The sequence below is a fragment of the Symphalangus syndactylus genome, chromosome 19 (assembly GCF_028878055.3).
Source record: "Symphalangus syndactylus isolate Jambi chromosome 19, NHGRI_mSymSyn1-v2.1_pri, whole genome shotgun sequence".
Classification (NCBI taxonomy): domain Eukaryota; kingdom Metazoa; phylum Chordata; class Mammalia; order Primates; family Hylobatidae; genus Symphalangus; species Symphalangus syndactylus.
The window spans coordinates 86,859,751-86,887,519 of record NC_072434.2 but is presented as its reverse complement, the minus strand read 5'-3'; the positions used below and the strand labels follow the sequence as shown (position 1 = coordinate 86,887,519).

Below are 27,769 nucleotides of genomic sequence, written 5' to 3'. Positions count from 1 at the left end.
GCTGGGCCCGCCGCGGCCCCTCCCACCGCACCCCACCCCCGCCGCCGCCGCCGCCCCGGGAGCCAGCCCGGGTCCCAGTAGGTGCCGCAAGGAGCCGGCGAGCGGAGCGCCCGCTCGGGACCGCAGCCGCTGGGCGACGTCGCCGCCGCACCGGGCACTTCTGTCTCCCCGGAGCAGGTTCCCTTCCCTCCCTGTCCCCTCTCGTCCCCCTTCTCCCCGTCCATTCCCCTCCGCCCCCGCCCCTGCCCGCACCGCGCCCTCCCTCCTTCCGCCCCGCGCCTCCCGCGATCGCCCCCTCCCGCCCGGCCGCGCTCCCAGCTGGCGCTCAGCACCCCGCGCTCCCGGCGCCCGCTCGCTCCTCCAGCTCAGGCTCCGGCTCCACCTCCCGCTCCCGCTGGGCCTCCCGCTCGCCCTCCGCGCCCGGCTCCCCGCGCGCCCGTCCCGAGTCCGCTGCTCGCCGGCGGCCGCCCGGTCATGTCAGGATGGAGATCCGGCAACACGAGTGGCTCTCGGCCTCCCCCCATGAGGGCTTCGAGCAGATGAGGCTCAAAAGCCGCCCCAAGGAGCCCTCCCCAAGCCTGACCCGAGTGGGCGCGAACTTCTACAGCAGCGTCAAGCAGCAGGACTACAGCGCCAGCGTCTGGCTTCGGAGGAAAGACAAGCTGGAGCACGTAAGGGCGACTCGCTCTCGGGGGCCTCGGCCAGGCACCTGCCGCATGCACCCTCCCCGTGGTGGTGGCCTGAGCGCGCGGGGCGCGGGGGGCAGGCGAGGGGATCCTGGCAGGCGCCCGCGTCCTAGGTCGGATTCGGGGGCTTCTCTGCCTGCAGTTTCTTGCCTTAATGACCGGGCTGCGGGGAGGGGAGGGGAGGGCAGGTTCCCTTTCAGGCTCTTGGTCCCTGCCGACCCGACCTGCCCACCTGCGTCTCCCGATAGGGTTCATTTGCACGGCGTTCTGGAGGTGCCTGTGCAAAATGAGCAAGAAGGGGAAGTGCCACCAGCGTGGCTCCGAGCAGCCCAGGGTTGCATGGTAGTGGGCTTTAGAGCGGCGTTTGCCCGCGTCTTTGGGGGCTGTTTTACTCAGTCCAGAAACTAACAAATTAACGAATGAGTAAAGTTGGCGCCGCTAGCGACCAGTGTGGACCCGCGCACAAGCCATTAGAGTTTTCTGCAGAGTGTCCGCTGGGATGAGCAGTTGGCGATCCTCTCTACTTGAGCCCAACTAGGGAGAGATTTGCGCGTTGCAAGGAGAAAGGCTAAAAACGAGCGGATCTTCGGGCTCCCCAGAAATCCTCCCCTCTGGAGGGTGGGAGCCAGTGAGAGGGGACCTCCACTCCCAAGGAGTGCCGACTTCACTCGAAGTGAATTGGCTCTGGAGTGGAGCTCCTAAGGCTTGCTATTTTGAAAGAAGAAAAAAGCCTAAAAAGGCGTTTAGTGGATCCAGTTTCAAATTTGATCCATCAGCATCTTCTTAAACCAAATGTTAAAATTAAACTAAGAGAATTATCTCAAGAGTGCAGCACAACTAGCTAAGGAGAAGATGCTATTTTCCCTGCAGAGCTGCAGAATCCAAATTGAGGCTGCTAATGGAATGTGGAGGTTTCCTTGTATTTGGGTCAGGACGCCAACAATGATAAAAAAGATAAGACCAAGAACTCCGGGAACTCACGCATTTCCAACTGCTGCACCGACCTGCATCCCATCTGCCCGCCAAAGCGCTCCTCCTGGGCTCTGCAGCACCAACAGGCTTCTTCCCAGGAGGAAACACGCGAAGAAGGGGCATTTCTCTATTATAATAATCTGAAAGGAAGGTCTGTGCCTGCTTTCTGAGGGCCTGATGAAGTCACTGAAGGCTCTAATATGAAGCTTTGAGTTGGGTAACAGCACTGTTTTGTGTGTAGAGAGAGCCATTTGCTAATGTCAAAAGGATGCCTCATATCCTTAAGACCATGGAAATCGCTGAAGATTTCTAGGATGGCAAGCTGTTTGAAAGGCAACAGTATCCATTAAACATGCCCTCTCCAGAATTAGTGAAGCGGCTGGTGATGTTACTAGTTTAAAGGGGGCAAACAGCATCTTTATGTATTACATGCAAAGAGCATGTAATCAACCAATGATGTGGCTGATTTTAGTATCAGGGATAACAGTTTACCCTTGGGAGGGTGATAGAACATATCTTCGTTTTAGTTTCACTCTGAATGTGTGTTCTTTTGCAGTTTGTGCTTTTAGCTGGTCTATTTCCTTTATTCTCTTACTGAAAATCAGTAGTGCAGCCTTCTATGACTCTATCTTGAGTCATGAGTGGTGCACACATTATACTTAAATGCTTTCTCACCTTTAGATTTTCATTGAAAGTATCAAGTCATACCATGTGTGCCACAGCAGTCTCACCTTTCTGCATGAGTATGGGATGCTCAGCCTCCTCTGAGGATCAGAGACCAGGGAAAGGAAGATGTGGTTGTTTGAAAGTGTGTGAGCATCTGTGCTTTCTTCTTCACTCAAATACTCCAAAAGAGAGCATTGCATTCATTTTTAAAAAATCACTCTCCTCATTTGATATTAAATCAGTGTAGCATTTGTTTTACTTTTTCAACTACATTTAATGAGAGATGCATGTATCTATTCTGATGTTTTTCTCTACACCCCCTTTCAATTAGAAAGGGGACTTTAAATAAATTTCTTCGTGGTATTCTCTTGCTCCTTTGAAACATCACAAACATTTTTAATGAATTAATATTAATGAAAGTGCTATGAAAAATTAAATTAGTATACAAATATAAATTTTTGAATTCAAGAGCTAGGTGTTTATAATATACATCATGTTGAATGCACTATGATATTTCAGGTAGTTTGATGGTAATTTCTAATACAAATTAATGTTTGAGATGTCAAAAACCTATAACAAATGTAACCTGGTATCATTGCTACAGAAAGCATGAAAATGTAATGTTGACTTCACTGTAAACAACATTCTGAACATATATGGTACCTTCTGATTCAAATGTTGCAGGGATTAGGATGAGTGTGTCATGTGAAATTCAAAGGTGATATATGGTAGTTTAAAAACACCCTTCTGGTCTGTCTAATCAAATGGATGGCCGCTTTTTTATTATGTTGAAAAAATAAATTAATAATTATGATGGAGATCATATGCCTGAAAACAGCCTACTCAGTTATTTTGCTGGTGCTTTAAAAGCCAATCTAAGTATTAAGGAAATAAATAAGTTATGACTTCAAATGACACACATATTTGGTCATCATAATAACGGAATTCCCCTGAAATGAAATGTGGCGGTGTGTGGGCTCTGTCCAGAGTTCAGAGGGACAGATTAATCTGAAAGTCAATCATGTGATATAAAGCAGGCAACTAAAGAATGGATTTCCACCCACTTTGTTAAAAGTGAGAATAATTTATTCTTCTTTTCTGATTTAAAGGCCACTGGACCAATTCTCAGGTTGGATAAGAAAAAAATGACCTGAATTAGTTGAAGATTGGAATCCATCTTTAAATATGGTTCCTATCACTGGTTGATCGACATTTAGGATGAACACTTACTAAGAAATAAATGTATATAGGGAGTAATTCCATACTAAAATAATGAATGAGAAGCTGCGAGGAAGTCGTGTTTTGTAACACGAATTCTGGACTTTGAATTCCACTTAGAAATTTCAGGAAAAAGTAAAATTGCTGGCTATACACAGAATGTTGTATTATTAGTTATAAATAATGCTCTTGGTTGTTAAAATCTTTTGTTTCCTATTCTGCTTCATAATGTCTAGAGCTTTGGAAGGCATTAAGCTTGGGACACAGTGGAAGTTCTGTTCTCTGTAGGATTCTGTGTTTACTTTAGGTCTAATGTAAAAGTGATGGATTCTGGTCCAGCAAAGCAAGAGGAGCAAGGGACCACTTCCAAAACCCCTAACCTACCCCTGCTCTTGCAGCCTCCCTCGGGCTGGGTTGCTTTGCAGGTAACCATTTAATAAGACCTGACTATCCCAGAGGATAACGTGGCATTAGGCTGGCATCCTTTGGTGCTATATGCTTTTTTGAACATTTTTCTTTTTTAAAGGGGGAGAGATGCAAAGCCCACTCTACTTTGTTGCCTGGTTTTATGCCAGCTGCCCTGTACAGAGGTTTCCTGGTGCTATTTATGAAGATGGAGATGCCTTATTTTCTCTCCTACTTATTCAATTAGCTCCTGTCAAAGTGTGGTTAAGAGTAGGGGCTGTGGTAAGAGGACCTGGGTTTAGACTTTGATTTCATTTCTTATTAATTCTGTGGGCAAAGGGCTCACAGTTACCAAGATGCACAACTGTGTTCCCCCTTAGAGAAGTCCCTGGTTTGCCATGGTGAAACAAGACAATCCATGTCTGTACTGCAGGAACGAACATTCTCCAAACGTCAGAGACTTGGACACCACAAAATATAGTTTTCACCTCACATATCTCACCTGAGCCTATTGGCTGGGGACCATCCTCATCTTGGTTGCCTTGCCCGATGGAAACTCCATTCTGATATTGTTTTTGTGGCTACCAAAGCAGCTAAGGAGCAGTTGGAAAATCATGTAATGATTTAGGCTTTCAATGCTTCCACCCAGAAATCATCCATTCATATGACTCATGTGTATTGGCCAAAGAAAGGTTCATGGTCAAGGCTCACTTCAAGAGTAGCACAAGGGGATCCAACTAAGACCCAGAAGGAAGAGAACATCTGTGACCAACTCTCACAAGACTGCTGCAGCATACGAAGCACTTAGCACAGTGTTTGGCCTGTGTTAAATGCTCAAAACACAATAACTAGGTTTAATGACTTCTCAGGTGCTGCCTGGCTCTCGGGCTGAGTCCTCCCACTCCACCCAAAGAGCTTCCAGATTTCAAATTTGAGATCAGCCTGCATGATGATGCTGGACGCTAAGTTAGTAGGTCCTTTGGTCGGCAAGGCTGGCTCACTGTCCTGGGCCTGTTATGCTGTCTCTTTGCCTGGCTTCCCATCCATCCTCTGGAGGCCTGACTCTTCCTGGCTAGTGGGGCCCTTGCGTGCTCCCTGGCTGGCCATTCTGAGGCTGACTTTCTGGTTCTCACTCTCTCAGCTGGTCCCGCTAGCAGAGACCAACTCCTTGTCCTGTCTCCAACCTCTGCTTCTCTTCCCAGATTGTGCTGGTGGAATTAAGTCAAGCAACATTTCATTTATCTGCAAGATGTCTCAGAAAGCCCATTTAAAATTGAAAGAGAAAGCAGAAGACAGATTTGGTAAAGCATAAAAGCAGAATCCTTAATGTTCACACCTGTAGTGAGCCATAGTATCTTGATTTATTTAGTAAGTGCCTCACACTTAAAAAAATGATTGTCTCCTCTAAGTGTGAATTTGCACCTACTTAAATAGAGTTTATGTTACCAGTGAATAGTAAATAAATGCCAAGCACACACTTGCCTCCTGGAATAAATTGTTTACACGAGGAGCAAAGGATAAATGGATTGGAGCACGCTTGGTCACAGCGGCCTAGGCTCATATTATGTAATGCCATTTTTGTCCCACAGAGCAGATCCATGAAAATACTGTACCCCACAGAGTGGATCCGTAAAGCGCCAGAAGACAGAGTTCAACCTAAGGGAATGAATCTTTAAAATGTTCCATTAAAAATCCAACAAACAAGCAAACAGTCTGGCAAATGCTTAAGAACATTAACATTTACTGGGATCATTTCCTGCGGTTTTAGATAAACAACACAGACAAGCTATAGGTGGAGGCAGGATTCTCTGCCGCCTCCAACCCATCAGTCAAGACATGAAAGTTTAGATGTCTCATGAGTGTCTTCCAGTGGATCTCAGGGCATGTCCATCACTGTCCTTGTCACCACTACAGTCAACATGTATCTACCCACTAATGGACTTCTCTCACTGCAGGTTGACATTGCAGTGTCTTTCGAAGAATTTTTGGTTTCTTTGAACTCTCTTGGGTGTGGCTTGACTTATTTTAATATAATCATAGGGATATACCGTATTTAATATATTTAATTTGAGAAGCTCTGGATGATTGAATTTAAGGTTTCTTTTTCATCTCTTCTTCCTTATAATAGCTACATGCCAATTTTTGGCTAGTTTCTCTAAAAGTTTTTACTTCTCTCTATAGACTTCTATAACTGTCTCAGGTTTAAACTTAAGTAACAGTTTTTAGTTCTTAGTTCTTCCCCAAATAAATCTGATGAGTCCTTTGAATTCTGGGACATGGCAATAGTTGTAATAAGTTACGTTCTCATACTGAATTGAGTGATAGATGGCATAGTTAGACAGACGTGGAGTCTGTGGCAAGATCTCACACCAGAAATGTTGCTTAATCTGTATATATCGAGGACATTAAAATTACCCAATTGCTTAAGATCCATACCTGCACAGACAATGTGCTAAAAGTTTAGGGTACAACGTAAATGTTGAGGTGCAGTTGAAAGGTCAAACTGTGGCTGTTAAGAGATAGCCCTTTTAACCAAAAAAGCTTGTTTAAATTTTTCTCAGAAAGACAGAAAAATAGCCCAATTTCTAAAATCACACATCTAGCCCTTATGAAAGGGTTAAGTGAAGAATGAGGCAAACTTTCCCAGGTAGCCTTATCTGCATTGGAAAGTCTTACTGTGCCTGCCAGTTGAAGTAGGCCCAAGTTGAACAACCTGCCTGGGCATCATGGGACTGGATGTCATGACCATTGGGTGATAAATACATTTATCCTCCAGAGGAGGCAATGAGCCTTGTGTTTCACTGACTTGAGCTACTACTGTGCGTCTGCCAGTATGTTGTTAGGTCTGATCCAGCGATAACATGAGGAGTTAATTTGAGAGGATGGGACTCATTGACATAAAAGAAGTACAAACTGGCAAACTCATCAGTCACCAGATATTTACCGAGTGTCTTTCACATGAAAGATACTCTGTTAGGAAGCTGTGAGGTCTTTAATTCAACAAGCACTTATTTGACATATACTGTGTTATTAACAATGTTATGAAATACAAAGACCAGCGCAGGGTCCCTTCCCTGAAGATGTTTAAAGTTGTATAAACAGAGTTACAATATAATTGCGGTGTTATGATTAAATAGAAAAATGCAAACTATTAATAGTATAAGAATACTCCCTTCAAGGGACTGGTTGTTTAGATGATAAAGTATAGTTAAAAGAAATAAGCAATGGATACTGTCATACCTAATAGTAATGTATCATAACAAAATACATTTTATTCCAGTAATGCAAAGTTGATATGAAATTTGAAAATCAATTACTATATTTTATCATATTAATAGAATAAAAGAGTAAGACCATACAATTATCTCAACAGAGGAAGAAAAAGGATTTGATGAAATTGTGTACCCATGCACGATAAAATTCTCAACTGACAAGAAATAAAAACAATCTTTACTATTCTGATAAACAATTTCTTTAAAAAGATCACAGTTAATGGTGAACTATTGAAAAATTATCTGTGCAGATTGTGAGTGGGACAGAGATGTCCACGGTCATCGCTTCCAGTTAGCATTGTACAGAGGTAATAGACAATACAATAAGGCAAGAAAAAGAAATAAAAATATAAGAATTGAAAATGTGTAATGGCATTGTTGCTATTAGCAGACAATAGGATTGTGTACATTTGAAAATGCAAAATAAACTGCAGATATACTTAATGAATTAATACTGTCACTGGATTTATCAGGGCCACTGGATTCAAAGCCAATAGGCAAAATTTAGTTATTAGAAATTCCAATCTAAAACTTAAAAACATTATCATTTATATTAACATAAAAATGTCAAATACTTAGGAATAAATTAAATAAAAGCTGGTAAGACCTCTTTTAATTCTCCCCTAAATTGACCTATAGAGTAGATCCATTTCCAATTAAAATGTCAACAAGTTTGTGTGTGTGTGTGTGTGTGTGTGTATTGAAAAATGATTCTAAAATTTATATCGAAATGCAAAGTGCCAACAATAGCCAAGACAATCTTTAAAAAGAAGAACAAAGCCTGCTTCCAGGTATGAAAACTTATTCTAAAGCTAGATTAATGAAAGCGGTGTGGTATTGGTGCATGGACAAACAAATGGATCAACTGACAAACTAGACCGTGCAGAAACAGACCTGTGCAGATAGAGATACTTCATTTATGACAAAAGGGACTTTGTAATGCAGTGGGAAAGAGATGATCTTTTCAAAAAAGGGTGCTGGGTCAGTTGCATATCCACATTAAAATACATATTCATTTATGTTTTAATATGAATCAGTTTAATATGAGTTGTAAACCTAAATTGGAAAGTGAAACAATGAGGCTTCTAGAACAAATATATTAAAAGAATTCTTCATCAACTTGGCTAAGGAAAAATTTTGAAGCAGTTTTAATAATCCCAATTTATTAGATTAGTAAACTGGACTATATTAGAAGTAAGTTCTTTTGTCTATAAAATATTTGATTAACAGCATGAAAGACAAGTCACAAAGTAGAACGATATGTGTGTGTATATATATATAATTTACTTTAGAAGAATATATTTTTAGCACACACTCTGACAAAGAGTTTTAATCCAGGATATGTAAAGAGCACCTACAAATCAATAAGAAAAATATAGACAGCCCAACAGAAAAGTGAGGAAGACACTTGAACAGGAACTTCACAAAAGAGGATATCCAGATCGGCAGTAAATGCATGAAAAGGTGCTTGATGTCATTAGTTATCAAGGAAGTACAAAATTCAAACAAAATTACACAAGAATGGCTAAAATTAAAATAAAATAATTGACAGTGACCAAAGTATTGATGAAAATGGGGAGCATCTGGAGCTCTCATAACTTCTGGTAGGACTTCGTTCATAGCTGCTTTGGAAAACTGTTTGCCATATCTGCTACGTTAAACACATCTTTTGATATTTTGACCTATAAAATTTAAATTCTATGTATATATCAAATAAATGTGTGGTCAGGTTAACGGAAGACATATACACAAATGCTTACTGAAGCATTATTTTAGTTGTTCACAGTAGGATGCATCCCTAATATCCAACTATAGTTGAATGGACAATATATTGTAGTTTATCCATACAGTGTAATACATTGAGCACTGAAAAGAGATTTTATATATATCGATTGCATCTTCATGCAATAATGTGGATGACTCTTTCAGGCATAGTAATGAATGAAAGAAGACAGACATAGACAGTATGATTCCATTTATGTCAAGAAACAGGCAAAGCTGGCCAGGCGTGGTGGCACACGCCTGTAATCCCAGGACTTTGGGAAGCTGCGGTAGGTGGATCACCTGAGGTCAGCAGTTTGAGACCGGCCTGACCAGCATGGTGAAACCCCGTCTCTACTAAATACAAAAAAATTAGCTGGGTGTGGTGGTACATGCCTGTAATCCGAGCTAGTTGGGAGGCTGACACAGGAGAATCGCTTGTACTTGGGAGGCGGAGGTTGCAGTGAATGAGCTGAGATCGCGCCATTGCACTCCAGCCTGGGCAACAGTAGTGAAACTCTCTCTCTCTCTCTCTCTCTCTCACACACACACACACACACACACACACACACACAAAGGCAAAGCTAAAGCATGGAGCTAGGACTCAGAACTAGTGATTACTTTTGAGGGTAAAATGGGCACGAAGGAGGCTTCTGGGGAGCTAATACTGTTCTATCTCTATTTTTAGGTGCTGGTTACAAAGTAAACATTTATAGAGCTATACACAGAAGACTTGCATCTTTATGTATATTTCCACGATAGTTCACAGAAAATAAATAAAGTGTGTACAGTGCCCTTAGCCTTGCTTACTGTTTTTCTCCAGCTATACCTCCTCAGACTCTATGCTTCTCCCGTCCTACCCTCTCTAACCCTTTGTCATTGATGTTCTCTGTCACTGTTGTCTTCATGTGGGTGACTGCTGCTTGTCACCTCCCCCTGTATGGCTTCCTGGGTCCTTCCCTCTCCTCACCTCCCCATCTGCTTTAGACAACCTTCCCTGTTATCCCATTGCACATAAGACACTGTATCTAGTTGGATCTTTATTCGCTTTTCCCACTAAACTACTCACTCTTTAATAAATTCTCTTTTTTAGTAGAACATCTATTATTTTATTCAACAGGAGGGAAGATAACACATTCGTTTTTTTTCTTTTCGACTTTTTTCAACTTTTGATTTTTTTTTTTTTTTTTATGGATCAGTGATAATAACTCAATCCTCTATTTGACAAAGAAGAAGGAGAAGGAAGAGGAAGAAAAAGAAAGTGGGATAAAGGATCAGAAAGGGAGGAAAATAGAAAAAATTAGAGTATGACTCCAGGGTAGACTTGTTTTGTTGTCACTGAGTTGGTTGGTTGGTTTGTCTGTTGTATTTTTCATATGTTTTGCCATGTTGGCCAGACTGGTCTCGAACTCCTAGCCTGAAGTGATCAACCCGCCTCGGCCCCCCAGAGTGCCGGGACCACAGGCATGAGCCACCACATCCAGCCCCCACATTGCTTCTCAACTTTTATTTTAGGTCTTGGGGGGGTACATGTGAAGGTTTGTTACATAGGTAAACACATGTCACGGGGATTTGTTGTATCATATTATTTCATCACCAGGTATTAAGCCTGGTACCCAGTAGTTATCTTTTCTGGAGTTCCTTCCAGGAGCAATTGTTTAGTGAATTGTGACTTTCTTGCTTCAGAGAACTTAAATCATTCCTTGTCCAGAGAAGGATATCAAGGCAGGCCTCACTCTTGGTGATGGTTTGTACTGGCTTAAGGACCTGGAGGAAGAGCTGCCGGTTGTAGGACTGGTCTGAATTAAGACTTTTGAAAAGAATCTGGGCAGCCAAAAATCTGTTTGGGAGAGCAGTGAATTAACAAGTACATTTGGAGACAGAGTTTGTTTAAGGAAGAATTGGGTGTAAAAACATCCACAATAGTAGATTAATGGGCTTGAGGACTTGGAAGATACTGGGCTTTATTCAGTAAGCAAAGGGGAGATATTTGAATAGATACTTTATTTGGAAAGCCCAGGTTTCAGAAAATCTGGTGGCATGCAGTGTTGAGGAATGAGAGCCTAGAATTGGGGAGACCAGTGTAGCATCTTTTTAGTGATCCATATAGGAATTATGAAAAGGAAAGTAAAAAGAGGTGATGGAAGTAGAAAACTAATGAGGTACCGATGCAAGAAGTGTTGTAAAATAAGAGCTCATAGGACTTGCTGTTGAATTGGATCTGGTGAGTCTGAGCAAGCTCTTTCATTGAGGAAACATTTATTGAGTGCCAGGGATGTGCCAGAAATTGTGATTGGCATGATGGACACAAGAATGAACAGGGAAAATTCCAAAGACTACTTGAGAGTTGGGATTCTGCTCTTTGTATCTTGGACCCACACCATTGTTATGGTCTTGATTCATATTATCCATCTTAGTGTGATTATAATTAACAAACATTCCAATACCTACTGCCTGCAGGGAGTTGAGCTTCAGACTTTGAAAGATTCAATATATATGAGTGGGCCTTTGGCCTCAGGTTACTTATGATCTGGTTGTCTTTCAAGACTCAATTTATATGTCATCATTTCTAAACCTAAAGCCTGGTTGGGTGTCCCTCCTATGTGGGCCCATAACACCATGGAAAGCATATTATAACCCTTAACAATACTGTTTTTTTTTTAATTGGCTGTCTATCTTCTGCCCTCAATGGAAAGTTTTCGAGGGCACCAATGGTGTCTTATAAGAAAGTACTGTTAATGCCAAGCACAGTGCCTGGTAGATGCCTAATATTGATTAACTTGACTATTGAAACAGCAAGTAAATGAATGAATGTGCGTTGAGTGAGACAGGACTTAGACACTTGAGTGAAAGAATAACATGGCATATGCTACCTGCCAGATAAATGCTACAGATGTTGTATGCAACAAAAATTCACTGGAGGCTGAGTGCAGGTGACTCAGGCCTGTAATCCAAGCACTTTGGGAGGCTGGACTGGGAGGACTGCTTGAACTTAGGAGTTTGAGACCAGCCTGGACAGCATAGTGAGATCCTGTCTCTACAAAAAATTAAAAAATTAGCCAGGTGTGGTAGCACGTGTCTGTATGCCTGTAGTCCCAGCTACTCAGGAGGCTAAGGTGGGAGGATTACTTGAACCCAGGAGGATGAGACTGCAATTAGCCATGATTGTGCCACCACACTCCAGCCTGGGCAACAGAGTGAGACCCTGTCTCTAAAAAAAAAAAAAGGAAAAAGAAAAAAATTCAGTGGAAAGAAACCTCAGGTTTGCATGAGAAACTACTGATTAGGCATTCACACAGTTGTAATTGTCAGATGAAGAAGGTAATATACAAGGCTGCGTCTAAACCATCCCACAGGTTGAGATTTCATTGATTTTCTCCTGAGACTTGAGAAATGGAGTCACTTTAGTGATCTATTTCAATATCCAATGTTATTGTTTATGGTGGACTGTTTTGGGAGTTTCAACTTCCATATGTCTCCATTTTCATTAGTCTAGAGGAGAACATTAACTTTTTAAATTTTTCCTGAGTACATTGTTCTAGCTTGTTGCCTTGCCTAAATCTGCTGGCTCATTATTTAGCTCCTGCCCTGCTCTGGCTGAGTGCACTTGATCAGAGACTGTAAGACACTCTGCAGCAAGGAATGTGTCAAACCCACCAAAATACTTTTTTTTTTTTTTTTTTTTTTTTTTTTGAGATGGAGTCTCTCTCTGTCACCCGGGCTGGAGTGCAGTGGCACGATCTTGGCTCACTGCAAGCTCTGCCTCTCGGGTTCACACCATTCTCCTGCCTCAGCCTCCCGAGTAGCTGGGACTACAGGTGCCCACCACCATGCCCGGCTAATTTTTTTTTTTGTATTTTTAGTAGAGACGGGGTTTCACCATATTAGCCGGGATGGTCCTGATCTCCTGACCTCGTGATCCGCCCGCCTTGGCCTCCCAAAGTGCTGGGATTACAGGCGTGAGCCAAACCCGCCAAAATACTCTTAAACGCCAGCCAGCCTTGATTATTAAGACTCGTCTACTGTGACTTTCTGACTCAACTGATTCCTAAGTTTTCCATTCCCTGAAATCCTATCACTTTAATCCATGATATGTCCGTGACATGTGCACACATTGCTAAGAGTCTGCCTATGAGATTCCCAGTGTATCTTTCTATTAAAAAAACTTTAATTTGGAATACCTTTAGATCTACAGAACATTTGCAAAGATAGTACAACTATCTCCTGTACACCTTTTTCCTGATTTTCATTTCCCCTAATGTGTTAACACCTAAACTCCACACTTTATTTGAATTTCACTAGTTTTTAAATTAATGTCCCTTTTCTGTTCCAGAACCTCATCCAAGATACCACATTGCATTTAGTTGTCGTGTGTCCCTAGTCACCTCTTGTCCATGACAGTTTTTCAAACTTTCCTTATTTTTCACCACCTTGACAGTCTAAAGGCATACAGGTCGGGTCTTTTATAGAATGTCCCCCACTTTGTGCATGTCTGATTTTTTTTTCATGATTAGACTGGGATTATGGGTTCTAGGATGGAGTACCACAGAGGTCAAGTGTGCTTCTTGTCACATCGTATCACGGCATACATGCTATTTACATGACGTTATCGATGATGCTAATCTTTATCGTTTGGTGAAAGTAGTGTTTGCCAGGTTTCTCACTGTAAGGTTACTATTTTTCCCTTTCTACACTCTAATTTTTTGAAGCTAGACATGAAGTCCCACATCCCCACATTCAGCAACTCCTGAGCTAGGGCGTGGCTGCATTTATTCTTTGTAATTTTTTGTAAGGAAGATTAATCTATTTTCCCTCAATATCTTATTTATTCAAACCTTTATTTATATCAGTAGAACCCTGGGATATTTATCTTACGTTGTGGGTAAAATCCAGTTCGATGGCACTTTTATTATTCTTTAAGTTGTTCCTGCTTTGGTCATGAGAAGCTCTTTTGGGTGAGCCCCTGTGTCGGTTGGACATGCCCACATCCTTTTATGTGGGGGAACTTCCTTATGCTGTGGTACTGCAGAATACTCCAGGCTTACCTCATCTTCTGCCCCTTCCTAACATCTTAAAGATATTTTCTCATAAGTATATTAAAAATGATATTGCATTTTCAGCCCCAACAGGGTCCACTCTTAAAAGACTCTAATAACAGAAATACATAGTCATTTAATATATCTAGTAAAAGCTCAATACAGATGTTTTTGTAAAGATGAAACTCTGCCTCCCAGGGTCATGCCATTCTCCTGCCTCAGCCTCCCAAGTAGCTGGGACTACAGGCGCCTGCCACCACGCCCAGCTATTTTTTTGTATTTTTAGTAGAGATGGGGTTTCACTGTGTTATCCAGGATGGTCTCGATCTCCTGACCTCGTGATCCACATGCCTCGGCCTGCCAAAGTGCTGGGATTACAGGCGTGAGCCACCGCGCCCAGCCCATTTGAACTTTTTATAAAACTCTTGAAATATCCTTAATTATAACCCTGGCCTGTAAACTCTCATTCAGGTGATGGAGAGACGTCTTCTACTAAGCAAATGACAGGGCATGCTAAGTGGTACTGTGACTTTATGTAGTATCCTAATGTAGTGTGTGTGTATGTGTGTGCATGCATGTGTGTACAGATTCTCTCTTTGTACATACAGATATTGTTATTCTTTTCTTTCCAGCATGAGTGGTCTGTTGTTGGAGAATCATGTTCTGCTCTTGGCAGTCATAATTCCATTTGTATTCCGTGGTTCCCCATTTCGCATTATTTTCCAACTTTGTGTGTGTGTGTGTGTGTGTATGTGCTTAGAATATTTGGCCTGTGTGTGGGAAAGGGGTCTTCCATAGTCAGCCATCATGAGCCAAGATACTATTATCTGAGATTTCAAATCTCCTTCAAAAACTGACTTGGGAACTTTCCAACACCAGCCCATTCATTGATACTAATAAAAAAGATGGATAATAAGAGAAGGAAGTATGGTGGGATAGGCATTGAAATGCTTCAAAAATCCAGCACTCCAAGACTGATGCTAACTTTGGGTGGGCGTTTCAGGAGTGTGAAAGTGTGAAGAATGGACATTTATCTCTGGAGTCCCTAGCTCTCATTTCAAGATGCTTTTTCTCCACACTGATCAGCCTGCTCATGGTGCTGCTCCCAATAAGCCGCCGAGTAATTCCTGTCTTCTCATCCTCCTGACTTCCTGGTCATACCAAGAGTGTTGGCCTACTGGGGGCTTGTTCATAAGGGTATCCTATAAGCCAAAAAATGAAATTAATTATCATCATCGTCGTGGCTTTTTTTCACTCTAGGGAATGTTACAAAAACAAGGTAACAACAAGACAACAATCCCCAGAGCTTTGTTGAAGGTGGTTTATGAAAAGGAGGGCTTTACTATCTCTCTGCCCATTTTCTTTAACAAAAAAACAAGATGAATTAGAAGGCCTCATGTCCTCTAAGTGTAAAGGAGGAAGAAAGAAAGGCAGGGGCCACATGGAACAGATGGAATATCCCCGCTGATAACTAGCATTTTTATTGACAAAACATCAATAATGAGCAGTGTACAAGGAGGAGTTCAAAAGAGGCAGGCATTTACCCTCTATGGCATTTATTTATTTATTAAAATGGAGTCTTGCTCTGTCACTCAGACTGGAGTGCAGTGGTGCGATCTCAGCTCACTGAAACCTGCACCTCCCGGGTTCAAGCAGTTCTCCTGCCTCAGCCTCCCGAGTCGCTGGGACTACAGGGGCATGCCATCACGCCCGGCTAATTTCTTTTGTATTTTAGTAGAGATGGGGTTTCACCTTGTTGCCCAGGCTGGTCTCAAACTCCCAAGCTCAGGCAATCTGCCCGCCTCGGCCTCCCAAAGTGCCAGGATTACAGAAGTGAGCCACCACTCCCAGCCTATTTAATTATGTTGAGACGGAGTCTTGCTCTGTCACCCAGGCTGGAGTGCAGTGACATGATCTTGGCTCACTGCAACCTCCACCTCCCGGGTTCAAGCAATTCTCCTGCCTTAGCCTCCTGAGTAGCTAAGATTACAGGCATGCACCATCATGCCTGGCTAATTTTTGTATTTTTAGTAGAGATGGGGTTTTCCCATGTTGGCCAGGCTGACTTTGAGCTCCTGACCTCAAGTGATCCGCCTGCCTTGACCTCCCAAAGTGTTGGGATTACAGGCATAAGCCACCATGCCCGGCCCTTTTATGGCTTTTAGATAGTTGTCTTATTATTTTATTAGGCTTTTTTTTTTTTTTTTTTTTTGAGATGGAGTCTCACTCTGTCGCCCAGGCTGGAGTGCAGTGGTGCAATCTCGGCTCACTGTAAGCTCCGCCTCTGGGTTCACACCATTCTCCTGCCTCAGCCTCCAGAGTAGCTGGGACTATAGGCACCTGCCACCATGCCTGGCTAATTTTTCGTGTTTTTAGTAGAGACGGGGTTTCACCATGTTAACCAGGATGGTCTCGATCTCCTGACCTCGTGATCCGCCCTCCCTGGCTTCCAAAGTGCTGGGATTACAGGCGTGAGCCACCGCGCCCGGCCGTCTTTATTATTTTATTAGGCTATTTTTTTTTCTATTTGGATATCTCACTTTACTTGACTTTTGTATTGGGTTTAGAATAACCGTCACAGGATTGGTATCGAGATGAAGGAAAGGAGGTTGATACGCCCAGGCAGCATGTGAGCGCTGAGGAGAACATATTCAGGCAGAAAGATTTGCAGACAGAGATGAGCTACTGGGAATGGTGAATGTACTGACCTTAGTGTAGTCTTTTATTTCTTTCCTGTTTTTAAGAATGGGAGGATGTGCTTCTCGAAAGTACAGAGCATGGCCAGGCGCGGTGGCTCACGCCTGTAATCCCAGCACTGTGGGAGGCTGAGGCGGGTGGATCACGAGGTCAGGAGATCGAGACCACGGTGAAACCCTGTCTCTACTAAAAATACAAAAAGTTAGCCGGGCGTGGTGGCGGGCGCCTGTTGTCCCAGATACTCGGAGAGGCTGAGGCAGGAGAATGGCGTGAACCCGGGAGGCAGAGCTTGCAGTGAGCCGAGATCGCGCCACTGCACTCCAGCCTGGGCGACAGAGCGGAAACTCCGTCTCAAAAAAAAAAGAAAGTACAGAGCATGGTGAAGAGCTCCTCAATATGGCAACACTGAAAGAGTCTTTGGGCTTCTGATTCGGAGTTGGAAATGATATAGTTGGTCATTTCCATTTGGTCACCTAACAAAAATTTTTTTTTTTTTTTTTTTTGAGACGGAGTTTCGCCCTTGTTGCCCAGGCTGGAGTGCAATGGCACGATCTCAGCCCACTGCAACCTCTGCCTCCTGAGTTCAAGCGATTCTCCTGCCTCAGCCTCCCAAGTAGCTGGGATTACAGGCATGTGCCACCACGCCCAGCTAATTTTGGTATTTTTTGTAGAGACAAGGTTTCACCATGTTGGCCAGGCTGGTCTTGAACTCCTGACCTTAGGTGATCCGCCCACCTCGGCCTCCCAAAGTGCTGGGATTACAGGCATGAGCCACTGTGCCTGGCCAAACACACATTTCTTTAGCTTAGAAACCTGCTACTGGTGAAAAGCTGTTTGAATAGAATTGATGGTCGGCATTGAAAAAAAAAAAAAAAAAACAGATTAAAAAAGTCTTTACTGAGAAAACGACTTAAAAGCCAAACTTAATATCATCCGTGTAGAGAGAGTAATAAGTCCTACAACCATTTATTAAATGTAATTACCACTAAAGTAAGTAGGCCAGTATCTAGCCTCGTACCTATTCTGAATCTCAGGCTTGCTTATTTCCACACTAAAACACAGCAAGATAAATGGGCTTTAAGATAAACTGTTGAGCTGTTATTTGGGCTACTTATCTAGGAAAACATTTCCTTCCTGATATGAACAGAGTAGATTTCTAGTTGCATTTGGAATTGTGTTGTTTTAGCCGATGGACCTGTTCGAAGAAGAAATAAACTTAATATAATCTTTGCCAGCTGTAATTTCAAGATTAGCTGTCCAGTTTGAGCAGGATATTAGGTAGATTGATTTATCCATTCATTAACACTTAATTCTATAGCTCAGGGCAGTCATCAATAAGGTACAGTTAACCACATGGATAATTTAACATTTTATTCACTGTCACTATTTCTATAGTAAAAGGACCATCATTATAACAAGGAAGGTTCTTTCCAGTGCAGCACCTTCCTAGGAAGAATTGGGGGTTTCAGAAAAGCTCTATTGAAATGCAGAGGCTTGAATGACCTCCTGGCCTCAGTCACTTCTGCACAACATCCATGGTTCAGATTTGTGTCTCAAAAGTTTATGAAGTACCAAAAAAAAAAAAAAAAAAAAAAAAGTTTATGAAGTACCATATGAGACTGAATTTCAGGGTTGCTGGTAAAAAATTTAGACCAAATACATTAAATCCCCAAATGCCAAAGGCCTGCTGTTTTTACAGCTTTTCTTAATCAGAAACATTTTTTTCATGTGTGTGTTTTAAAATTTGTGGTGATCAGGGATCAAAAGAATTTCTAGGCATTAGTTTTGCTAAAGATTACTCTTCTAAGTAGCTTACCTGACTGGATAAAGTCCAGAGATAGACCCTTATATAACTGGGAAATGGTACTCTTGCCAAGGATACCACTTCCTGCCGCCTGGGCCACCTCTCACCCTTGGCATGACACGTGCTGCTACTGAGGATGATGGTGGTGGCTCCCGCTGTGATCACCGTTAGTACTGCGTTGCTGTCCTATTGCTCTCAGAGTCACTTGCAGATGCTGAATCTGGGACTGGTGCAGAGGCTGGCATTGCCCGCGTTCCTGCACATCCGCTTGGAAGCTGAACCATGCCAGTGCACTATGCCACTTTACTGGACTGGAAAGAATCTTTTCCCGTCCAGTATTTCGCTCCACACTGACCTCTTGGTTTCAAGGTAGCACTGCTTATGTTTCCAGCGCTTTGAGGTTTTTCTGTGGAAACGAGCTTTACCGTTGCTGGGCCCCTTTTCTTTTCCTAGGACCCTATTCCTTCATGGAGGCAAAGCTTTATGGTGGAATTGAGAGAGAAGAAATGTGTCTTTCTCACTGTTGCCCCCTCCACCAGTACCTGGGGCACATCCTGATTTCCTGTTCTTCCATTTAGAATGCATGAATGCATTTTTTTCCCCTAGGAAGCTCATTATTCCTCATGCTGCAGTATTTAGCCCTTCTCTAGTATGTATAATTTCAACAGAGTCCGCCTGGGCTCAATCCTGAGCCTCTCATATCTCTGTCTGGGAAGTTCATCTTCTTCCTTGAACTAAATAGCAAATGTGATGGCTTAGTAAAGTGAGAGTATCACAACCCAGTTGTCCTTACACCCAGGCGCCTCCAACTAGAGAATAGATAATATGTAGCTGAAGTTTAGTTTCCTAGATATAGATCACTAAGATGTATATACCTTCCCTCTTATTTTCAATTGGTTTATCATCCATGCAGCAAGGAGTAACCATCATCACTAACTTGCCAAAGAAAGTGTTGAACCTCTCAAGGTTCCTCCCAGTGTTAAAATTCTCTATGTAGATGCCTGTCACTTACTGGTTGTTTGGCAAATGAGTCTAACATGTATCAGAACTCTTAGTACTTTTATATGACTGGTAATACCATTTCTCATAAGTTTTTGAGACAAAAATGGGAGCTTTTATACTGTCTGCAGCAAGTGCTATATATTTCTTTTTCACTTATTGGTTTTTATTCAAGCCTCTTTAATACTTTTCATATTCAACTCCTACACTTGTGCTTGCACTGCTTTTATTACACCATAATTCTGCTTAGAGGTGCAGGTGGCAGCGGGTGAAGGAGGTAATGATTCCCCAGCAGGCTGGTTGGTCTGTGGTTGTGGACGTGATTGCAGTATAAATGCAGTGAGAATACCCATGCCCCTCACCTCTGAGCTCCTTGGGCAACTTGAGGTCTGCCCTTGTCTTTCATCCTGGGGACCAATGATGCTATTTTTAATGCACAGCTCAGAGGGTAGGCCTCCCTTTCTCTGGTCCATCACGTGGAACCTTAAACTCCCATGAGATGATGTTGTAGAACCTTACCATGATGTCTGTGGAATACAAAAAAATCAGAATCACATGAAGAAAATGTGCCCATCACAGCCTCCCTGAGAAATCCATCCTTATTTTCTTCATCTGTTCATCAGTTGATGGACACTTAGGTTGATTCCAGAACTTGGCTATTGTGAATAATGCTGCAATAAACATGGGGGTACACTCCATAAATATGTACAATTACAATTTGTCAATATTTAATAAGAAAAGGGAAATTCATCCTTGTTCGGAAATCTACTCTTGGGGTCTAATTAAACCTTCCTGTTACAAATAAACCCATTTCCCCATTGCTGTGTCCTCTTTAAAACAGAATAAAAAGTGGTGATTCACTTGATAGTTTTTTAGGGGGAACAGGTTCAAACCACCGGTATAATTTCATATTATTGTTAGTGTTCCAAATTTTATTTTTTAAAAATTTTTTGAGACAGTGTCTCACTTTGTCACTGAGGCTGGAGTGGAGTGGCATGATCACTGCTCAGTGCAGCCTCTACGTCCTGGGCTCAAGAGATCCTCCCACCTCAGCCTCCTGAGTAGCTAGGACTACAGGCACATGCCATGATGCCTGGCTAATTTATGTTAATTTTTTTAGAGATGGAGTATCACTATGTTGTCCAGGCTGGTCTCAAATTCCTGGGCTCAAGCAATCCTCCTGCCCTGGCCTCCCAAAATACTGGAATTGCAGGTGTGAGCCACTGCACTCAGCCCCCAGTTTTAAATCATATAAATTACTCAGCATTTCAGCAGAGTTATGACGTGCAAGAAAATTTTGGAAATTCAGAATAATAAGAAAAATTAGTTTGTTTTTTTTTTTTTTAAATCTTTGGGAAAATCATGTTTCACCGAGACAGAAAACACCTTTTCCCTAAATATTCAAAATGGATTTTTTAGAGAAACAAGTTGCTGAAGTGGAGACAAATAAAATATATGCTACAAAGTAAATGTAAGCTCTAAGTTTGTTTTGGGGGAGACTTTAGAATTTATTTTTAGATATCACAGTTAAAAAAAGGCTTTCATGGATGGAGGCAGTCATTGCAAAAGAACAGCTTGCTGATAATTGCCCTGTGATTAAAGATTCAATTTGTTTAGTATGAAAATGAATTGAGTAACCTTCTTGGCTTTATTCAAGGATGATGACTCCTAAGTGGGCCCTATGGATTGCAGAGCCCTAGAGGTTGAAATCTCATGCATGTTGTAGTCTAGTAGGGCCTTGAATGATAGTAGTTGATGCTCATATTTATCTATTTTTTACTTAAGAAAGCCCCAGGACTGAATCATTTGAAGACACATCAGCTAGCTGCTTTTGACAAAACTCTTAAGGACCAGAATGATGAAAACAACACATTTTGGGTTCCTTTGAACTTTTTCTTTTAGTCAGTTGGAACTTCCTCTCCTGCCTTCATTGGTGCATCTAACTTCTGTTTATTCTATATCCCAAAGAGCTAAAATAAATAAAATTATTTCTGGTAGGTACATTTTTTTAATGAGAGAAGAAATGACAGGCATGTGTTTTGTAATATAACAACAAAACAAAATACAAACTAGAAGACACCCTTATTTAGTTGGTCTGTGTCACTTGTGATAAGTTCAGCATTAACTAAGAGAATACCCAAGGCAGAATGTCTTAAATAGTAAAGCAATCTTTTATCCCACATAAAAAGTGTGAAGAGTTGTTAATTCAGCAGCTTAACAGCATCGTCAGGGTTCTTTCCACCTTTCTGCTCTGCATCAGCAGGCTCTAGAGTCTGTTTCAGGTGTTAAAATGCCATTAACAGCTCCCGACATCATATCCTCATTTAAAAAAAAAATTCAAAGACCAAAAGAGAGCACTTGACCTTATGTCCCTTTTTAAGAGCAGCGAAATGCTTCTTAAGACCCCTTTCCCATTGCACTCCCCGTCATTGGCCAAAGAGCTCCATATGGCTATTCCTAAACCAGTTGCTGGCAAGGGAAACGGAAGACTTCCCATCGTGAGGTGGAGGGCATCTGGACTTCCTTGAAGCACTGGTCTGCATATAACTTATCAGAATTGGAAGCCCTGTGCTTCAAGGAAGTGGAGGGGTGTTGTTAGGTCATTCTTGCATTGCTATAAAGAAATAAATTAGATTTGGTCATTTACAAAGAAAAGAGTTTTAATTGGCTCATGGTTCTGCAAGCTGTACAAATACGGCACTGGCATCTGCTCGGCTTCTGAGGAGGCCTCAGGGAGCTTTTTCTCATGGTGGAAGGCAAAGCAGAAGCAGGACGACGCCTGGCCAGAGCAGGAATGAGAGCGAGTGGGAGGGGCCACATCCTTTTAAACAACCAGATATCACATGATCTCACTCATCACCAATGGGATGGCACTGAGCCATTCATGAAGGATCTGGGCCCGTGATCCCGACACCTCCCACCAGGCCCCACCTCCAACACTGGGGTGACATTTCTATGAGATTTAGTCGGGACACAGATCCAAACCACATTAGGTATGGAGTGGTTATTGGGTGGGGAATCAGACCTCCTCAGGACTCTGTTTTGTTTTTGCTTTTTGTTTTTGAGTTGGCGTCTTGCTCTGTTGCCAGTCTGGAGTGTAGTGGCATGATCTTGGCTCACTGCAACCTCTGCCTCCTGGGTTTAAGTGATTCTCCTGCCTCAGCCTCCCAAGTATATGGGATCACAGGCATGTGCCACCACGCCAGGCTAATTTTTGTATTTTTAGTAGAGACACGGTTTCGTCATGTTGGCCAGGCTGGTCTCAAACTCCTGACCTCAGGTGATCCACCCACCTCGGCCTCCCAAAGTGTTAGGATTACAGGCGTGAGCCAGTGCACCCAGCCCCACAGAACTCTGTTTTACAACTTCTTTCTATCTTCTCCATCTTAAATTTATTTGCAGAAGTCAGGAGATACACACACACACACACACACACACACGCACATACATGCACATGCACTTACGTAAGCACCCATAAACATGTAAATATTATTTAATTGATTAGTTGTAATTTCCCTGAGACTTTTGTTAAATGATTTGAAAAAATGCAAGAAAGGTATTTTTTATTTAACAGTGTTGCATGTTTTGTTATACTGTAATTATGTGAAAATTAGCACTCTTGCTAACTTAATCAGAATAGATAGGTGATTATATAATTCTCTCCCGTTACTATTCTGCATAAACAAAAGTCTACTAAAAACAAGTGTTACATGAATTCCTTTAAAGGGTAGTATGCATGCTTGGCTACTAATTAGATATGGGAAGTGATCAAGAGGACTAATGCTGGATCACTCAGTTTCCTCTTGGGTAAGCTCCTAGACGGTGGCCAGCGACATTGTAAATCTAGGGGCAAGCACAGAGTTTGAGGGGCAAGGCGATGACTTATGTTTTAAATATGTTAAGTTTGAGGTTCTTGAGAGACATTGCAATGGAGAGGTCTAACAAGAGTTATATGTGTGTCTGAAATTCAGGAGGACAGCTGGATTGGGTTGCAGACATAGACTTGGGAATCCTTAGTATATAGGTGGTAGCTGCAGTCATAAGAGTAGATAAGATTAACAAGAAACTGTGCCTTAGCATCTCCAGCTATTCTCAGGTTTCTATTCTGTCCCTCTCCTTGAATGATATTTTCATACAAGTCAATATATGTTATTAAGTCAACTCATTTGTTCAGCCAATTAACATATATTAACTTATATGAAAATATACACAGAGACAGAATATACCCCAAGTTAATATATCATCAAAAAATAAATGTTATTATTTATATTTAAGGTACAGCATGATGTAATAGTATATATATATATAATGAAATATTAATATATCTTAATTTTAGATTGAACAAATAAGAATTAGGAAAGTAAATCTTTTAAATCTATTTTTTCCAGCCATAGAATGCATTGTAAAGCTTACAAAACATTCTCTTTGGATTTTTCCATGCTTTATTCCTGAGTCTTTTATATCTATGAATTCCAATGAGAGGCGCTTGGTTCCAAAACAAATGTAAATAGGTTTAGTTTGCATTCCGTTTCTTTGTGAGCATTGATCATTGAGAATTTACAGTGCTCATGTCAATGAAACAGGCAGATGCCTGCCCCAAAGTGGACAGAACTACAAATCTGGCAAAGCTAAGGAAAGAGGAGGGTGAAGGTCATACAAGAGTTAGTGGATTAGTAATATGAATGATTATGATTTATTATATTTCTGTAATTTTCATTATTGCAGAGGAGAAGTGTGTCCTGTACTCAGACATGGCTCCAGTCCAGCTGCTTTGCTTTCTGCTCAGATTTGTTGGTCTAGGGTTTCTTAAAGCACTGGTGGTGAGAGAGAATTTAGGAGGTACAGACATGCTATGGCATAATTTTGGATCCTTTAATGAGGAAGGGATTCCTTCTTCAGTTCTCTAGTAATCCTGCCTATTTAATGAAGGGAAAAGCTCAGTTCAGTGCTAGTGAGTCTTTAACAACTGTCTGCTGTCTACCATTAACTTCAGAGAGACAGACAGACAGCGAGAGAGGTGGGTGACATACTTACTCATACTAATGTTCCATGTAGAAGACTGACACAAACTTTTATTTTCCTTTTTATGTAAAGGTACTTAGGTTAAAAAAAATGAGTTGACTTAAAGAAAAACATTAAATGATACTACTCTAGGTGGTATGTGGATATGGCTTCTAGTTGCTGTCCCTAACCTTTCATCTTCCCTCTATGTCACCTGCAAAGCCCTGACATTTAGTTATCCTAAACATGGTTTCCTTGATCAACATTCTACAGTGGTCCTCTCCTGAATGGAGTCTTGCTAGCAGACCATCCTTTCTTTTCTTAGTCCACCTTATTACGGGCTACATCCTCTCTCCCTCAATTTTGGATGTTTTAGGATCCTGGGCTCTATACATTTGCTCCTTCTTCTCTTCTTCCCTTCCCCAACCTGCTCATGGCAGGAGTTTGATTCCAAGTCCCACCCACACATCAAAGCCCTGCTGTAGTGCCTTAGTTACCGACTGCAACTGTACCAACCGTCACAACTTTCTTGCTTTCATGAAATTCTGTTGCATCTTTGATCAGTTATCACAATTTGGCACTTAATTGCACTCCCATTGTTTCAGGTACTTGTCTGTATCTTAGCAAATTATTTCCCGTATCCTAGCAAATGTCTTGCTAGCAGGGATAGTCATTTATTCTTGTCTACGGATACTGTGCGTAGAACAATGTTGGACAGTTGATTATCAGAAATACATGTTTAAGCAGTTTAACCAAATAAACTGTAATAACCAAATGTTTAACCAAATAAACTGTATTTTCCAAAAGCTAGTGTGCACCTAGAAGTGTCCCAAAATGCATGAGTTTGTTTTTTAACACAGTGGTTTTTAAACACGGCCACAGATTCTTTATCCCCATCCCTTGAAACTGGCTGGCCTTATGACTGCTTTGACCAATATACTGTGACAAAAGCTACACTATGTGAAATCCAAGGCTTGATCATAAAAGCCTATACAGCATCTGAAACATTATTCCTGGAGTTCTGAGCCACACTATAAGTATGACAACTGTGTGTCCACCAGGCTGTAAGGAAGTCCAAGCTATATTGAGAGGCCACAGGTAAGCACTGTAGTCAACCATCCCAGCAGAGCCCCTGTTTGGTCATTCCAGCCAAGGTTCTGGACATGTGAGTAAAAAGGCCTGTAGATGATTCCTGTAGTTAGCCATTCCAGTCACTCCCAGCAACTTAAGTCTTCCCAAGTGGAGGAAATAGACAAGCTTAAGCAAATATAAGCCATCCCTCCTGGGCCCTGCCCAAATTCCTGCCCTGCACAATCCATGAGCACAACAAAATAGTTTGCTTTATGCCAACAAGTTTTGGGGTGGTTTGTTCAACAGCTATGGTTAACTGGAACACTTCCTTAAAAAGAGATCATAAGTCTTCATAGCTCATCCCCTGTGTAGCCCATCTTATTGCCAATTACACTAAAATAAACAAACAAAAAATGAAAAAACAAGATAAAATGCGAAGTAAGAAAGGAAGATCTTAAAAGAAAATGGGGAGTAAAGTGGCAGAAAGCAAAGGCCAAGGACATAATCATATCAGTAGAGATGTAGATACAGATATATGATAGATAGATGTAGATAAATATGAAGATAGAGATAGAGAAAGGCTAACATACATTATTAGCATAACTATTATTAGTAGATTTTACTTCCAAATTCTTTAGAACAGTAAATCTACTTAGCTAAATTCTTGGCTGCAATTATTATTCTTTCTGCCAATTTTTATTTCTCCATGGAACCTACTTGCCACATATAAAGCCTGAGAAAAGAAGTAACTACGTCCAAACTTTTCCCTTAATCATCTTTTCTAAGATATTAATGAGCAATCAAAATGTGAAAATGGCTTATTTTATTAACCATCAAATAGATGAAAATTAAAGGAATAGTAAAACTTTCATCATTTTAAAAATAATACTGTCAAATACTGGTGAGGATGCAAAGAAATGAATCCTTTCTCTTTTGGGGAGAGTAAATTGTAAAAACGTTTTTGTCTACTAATTTGGTAACATACAACAAAACATTAACATGGTTAATATGAACACTATTAATATTAACACTATTAATACCCTTCAACCCAGAAGTATTTTCTGTAATGAATTTGTTTTAAGAAAATGGTTATATATGCATAAAAATTTTCTTTGAGAATGTTCATTCCAACATCTATTCTTTAACTTATTTATTCGACAAATATTTACTAACATCTCTTCTAGGCTAGGTGGAGTTCTTCGCCTTGGAGGTGAATAGGCACTAAACTGATCCACATGTGGTAGACTTTAAAATGATAAGTTCAATGAAGAAAAATGAAGCAGTGAACAATTGTGGGGAGTGGGAGCCATTTTAGTTAGGAACATTAGGGAAAGCCTCTGTAAGAGGGTATCATTACAGCAGTGTTAGTTTTAATAGAAAACATAAATTTTCAAACATGGGGACTGTTGAATAAATTCTGGGACATCCAGGCAAGGGAATAAACATAGCAGTTGAAATAGTAACGACATACAATGTTTTTTTCATAAATTTCAAGTAAGAAAAGGAGTTAAAAAAAAGATGTTTAATGTATTTTGTATATTTTCTATAACCTGTATGTTTATAATAGAGGACTACATTTCACAGGGAGAGAATGAGAAGAAGGAGATACTCCAAAATATTAATACTGGCTGGTGCTAAGTAACAGGATGAGGAATAATTTTTATTTTCTACTTTTGCTTATCTATATTTTCTAAAAAGTTCTACAATCAGCATGCAAGGTCTCATAAAAATAAATTGAAAAGGCCAGGTGCGGTGGCTCATGCCTGTAATCCCAGCACTTTGGGAGGCCAAGGTGGGTGGATCACAAGATCAGGAGTTCGAAGCTAGCCTGATCAACAAGGTGAAACCCTGTCTCTACTAAAAATACAAAAATCAGCCTGGCATGGTGGCACATGCCTGTAATTCCAGCTACTCGGGAGGCTGAGGCAGGAGAATCACTTAAACCTGGAAGGTGGAGGTTGCAGTGAGCTGAGATCGCATCATTGCACTCCAGCCTGGGCAACAGAGCGAGACCCCATCTCAAAAAAAAATTAAATAAATAAATTAATTAAATAAATAAATTGAAGAATAGAAAGAAAAGCTGATTGTTTCAAACTACCTTCCCCCTGCTCCTGCTTTATTCCTTTGCCATCTATGGCAAAGCCCCATGAGGGCAGCCACCCTGTTGACTTATTTACTCCC

At 41.4% G+C, this 27,769-nt stretch overlaps 1 protein-coding gene across 1 annotated transcript in view; it reads left to right on the top strand.

Annotated features, from left to right (window-relative positions):
• The first annotated feature begins 76 nt into the window (after positions 1 to 76).
• Positions 77 to 27,769, top strand: part of PLD5 (phospholipase D family member 5) — a 438,248-nt gene continuing 410,555 nt past the window's right edge. The window contains exon 1 of the mRNA XM_055233749.1: positions 77 to 671. Coding sequence (XP_055089724.1) covers positions 483 to 671 — 189 coding nt within the window. The 5' untranslated portion in view covers positions 77 to 482. The remainder of the gene's footprint in view (positions 672 to 27,769) is intronic.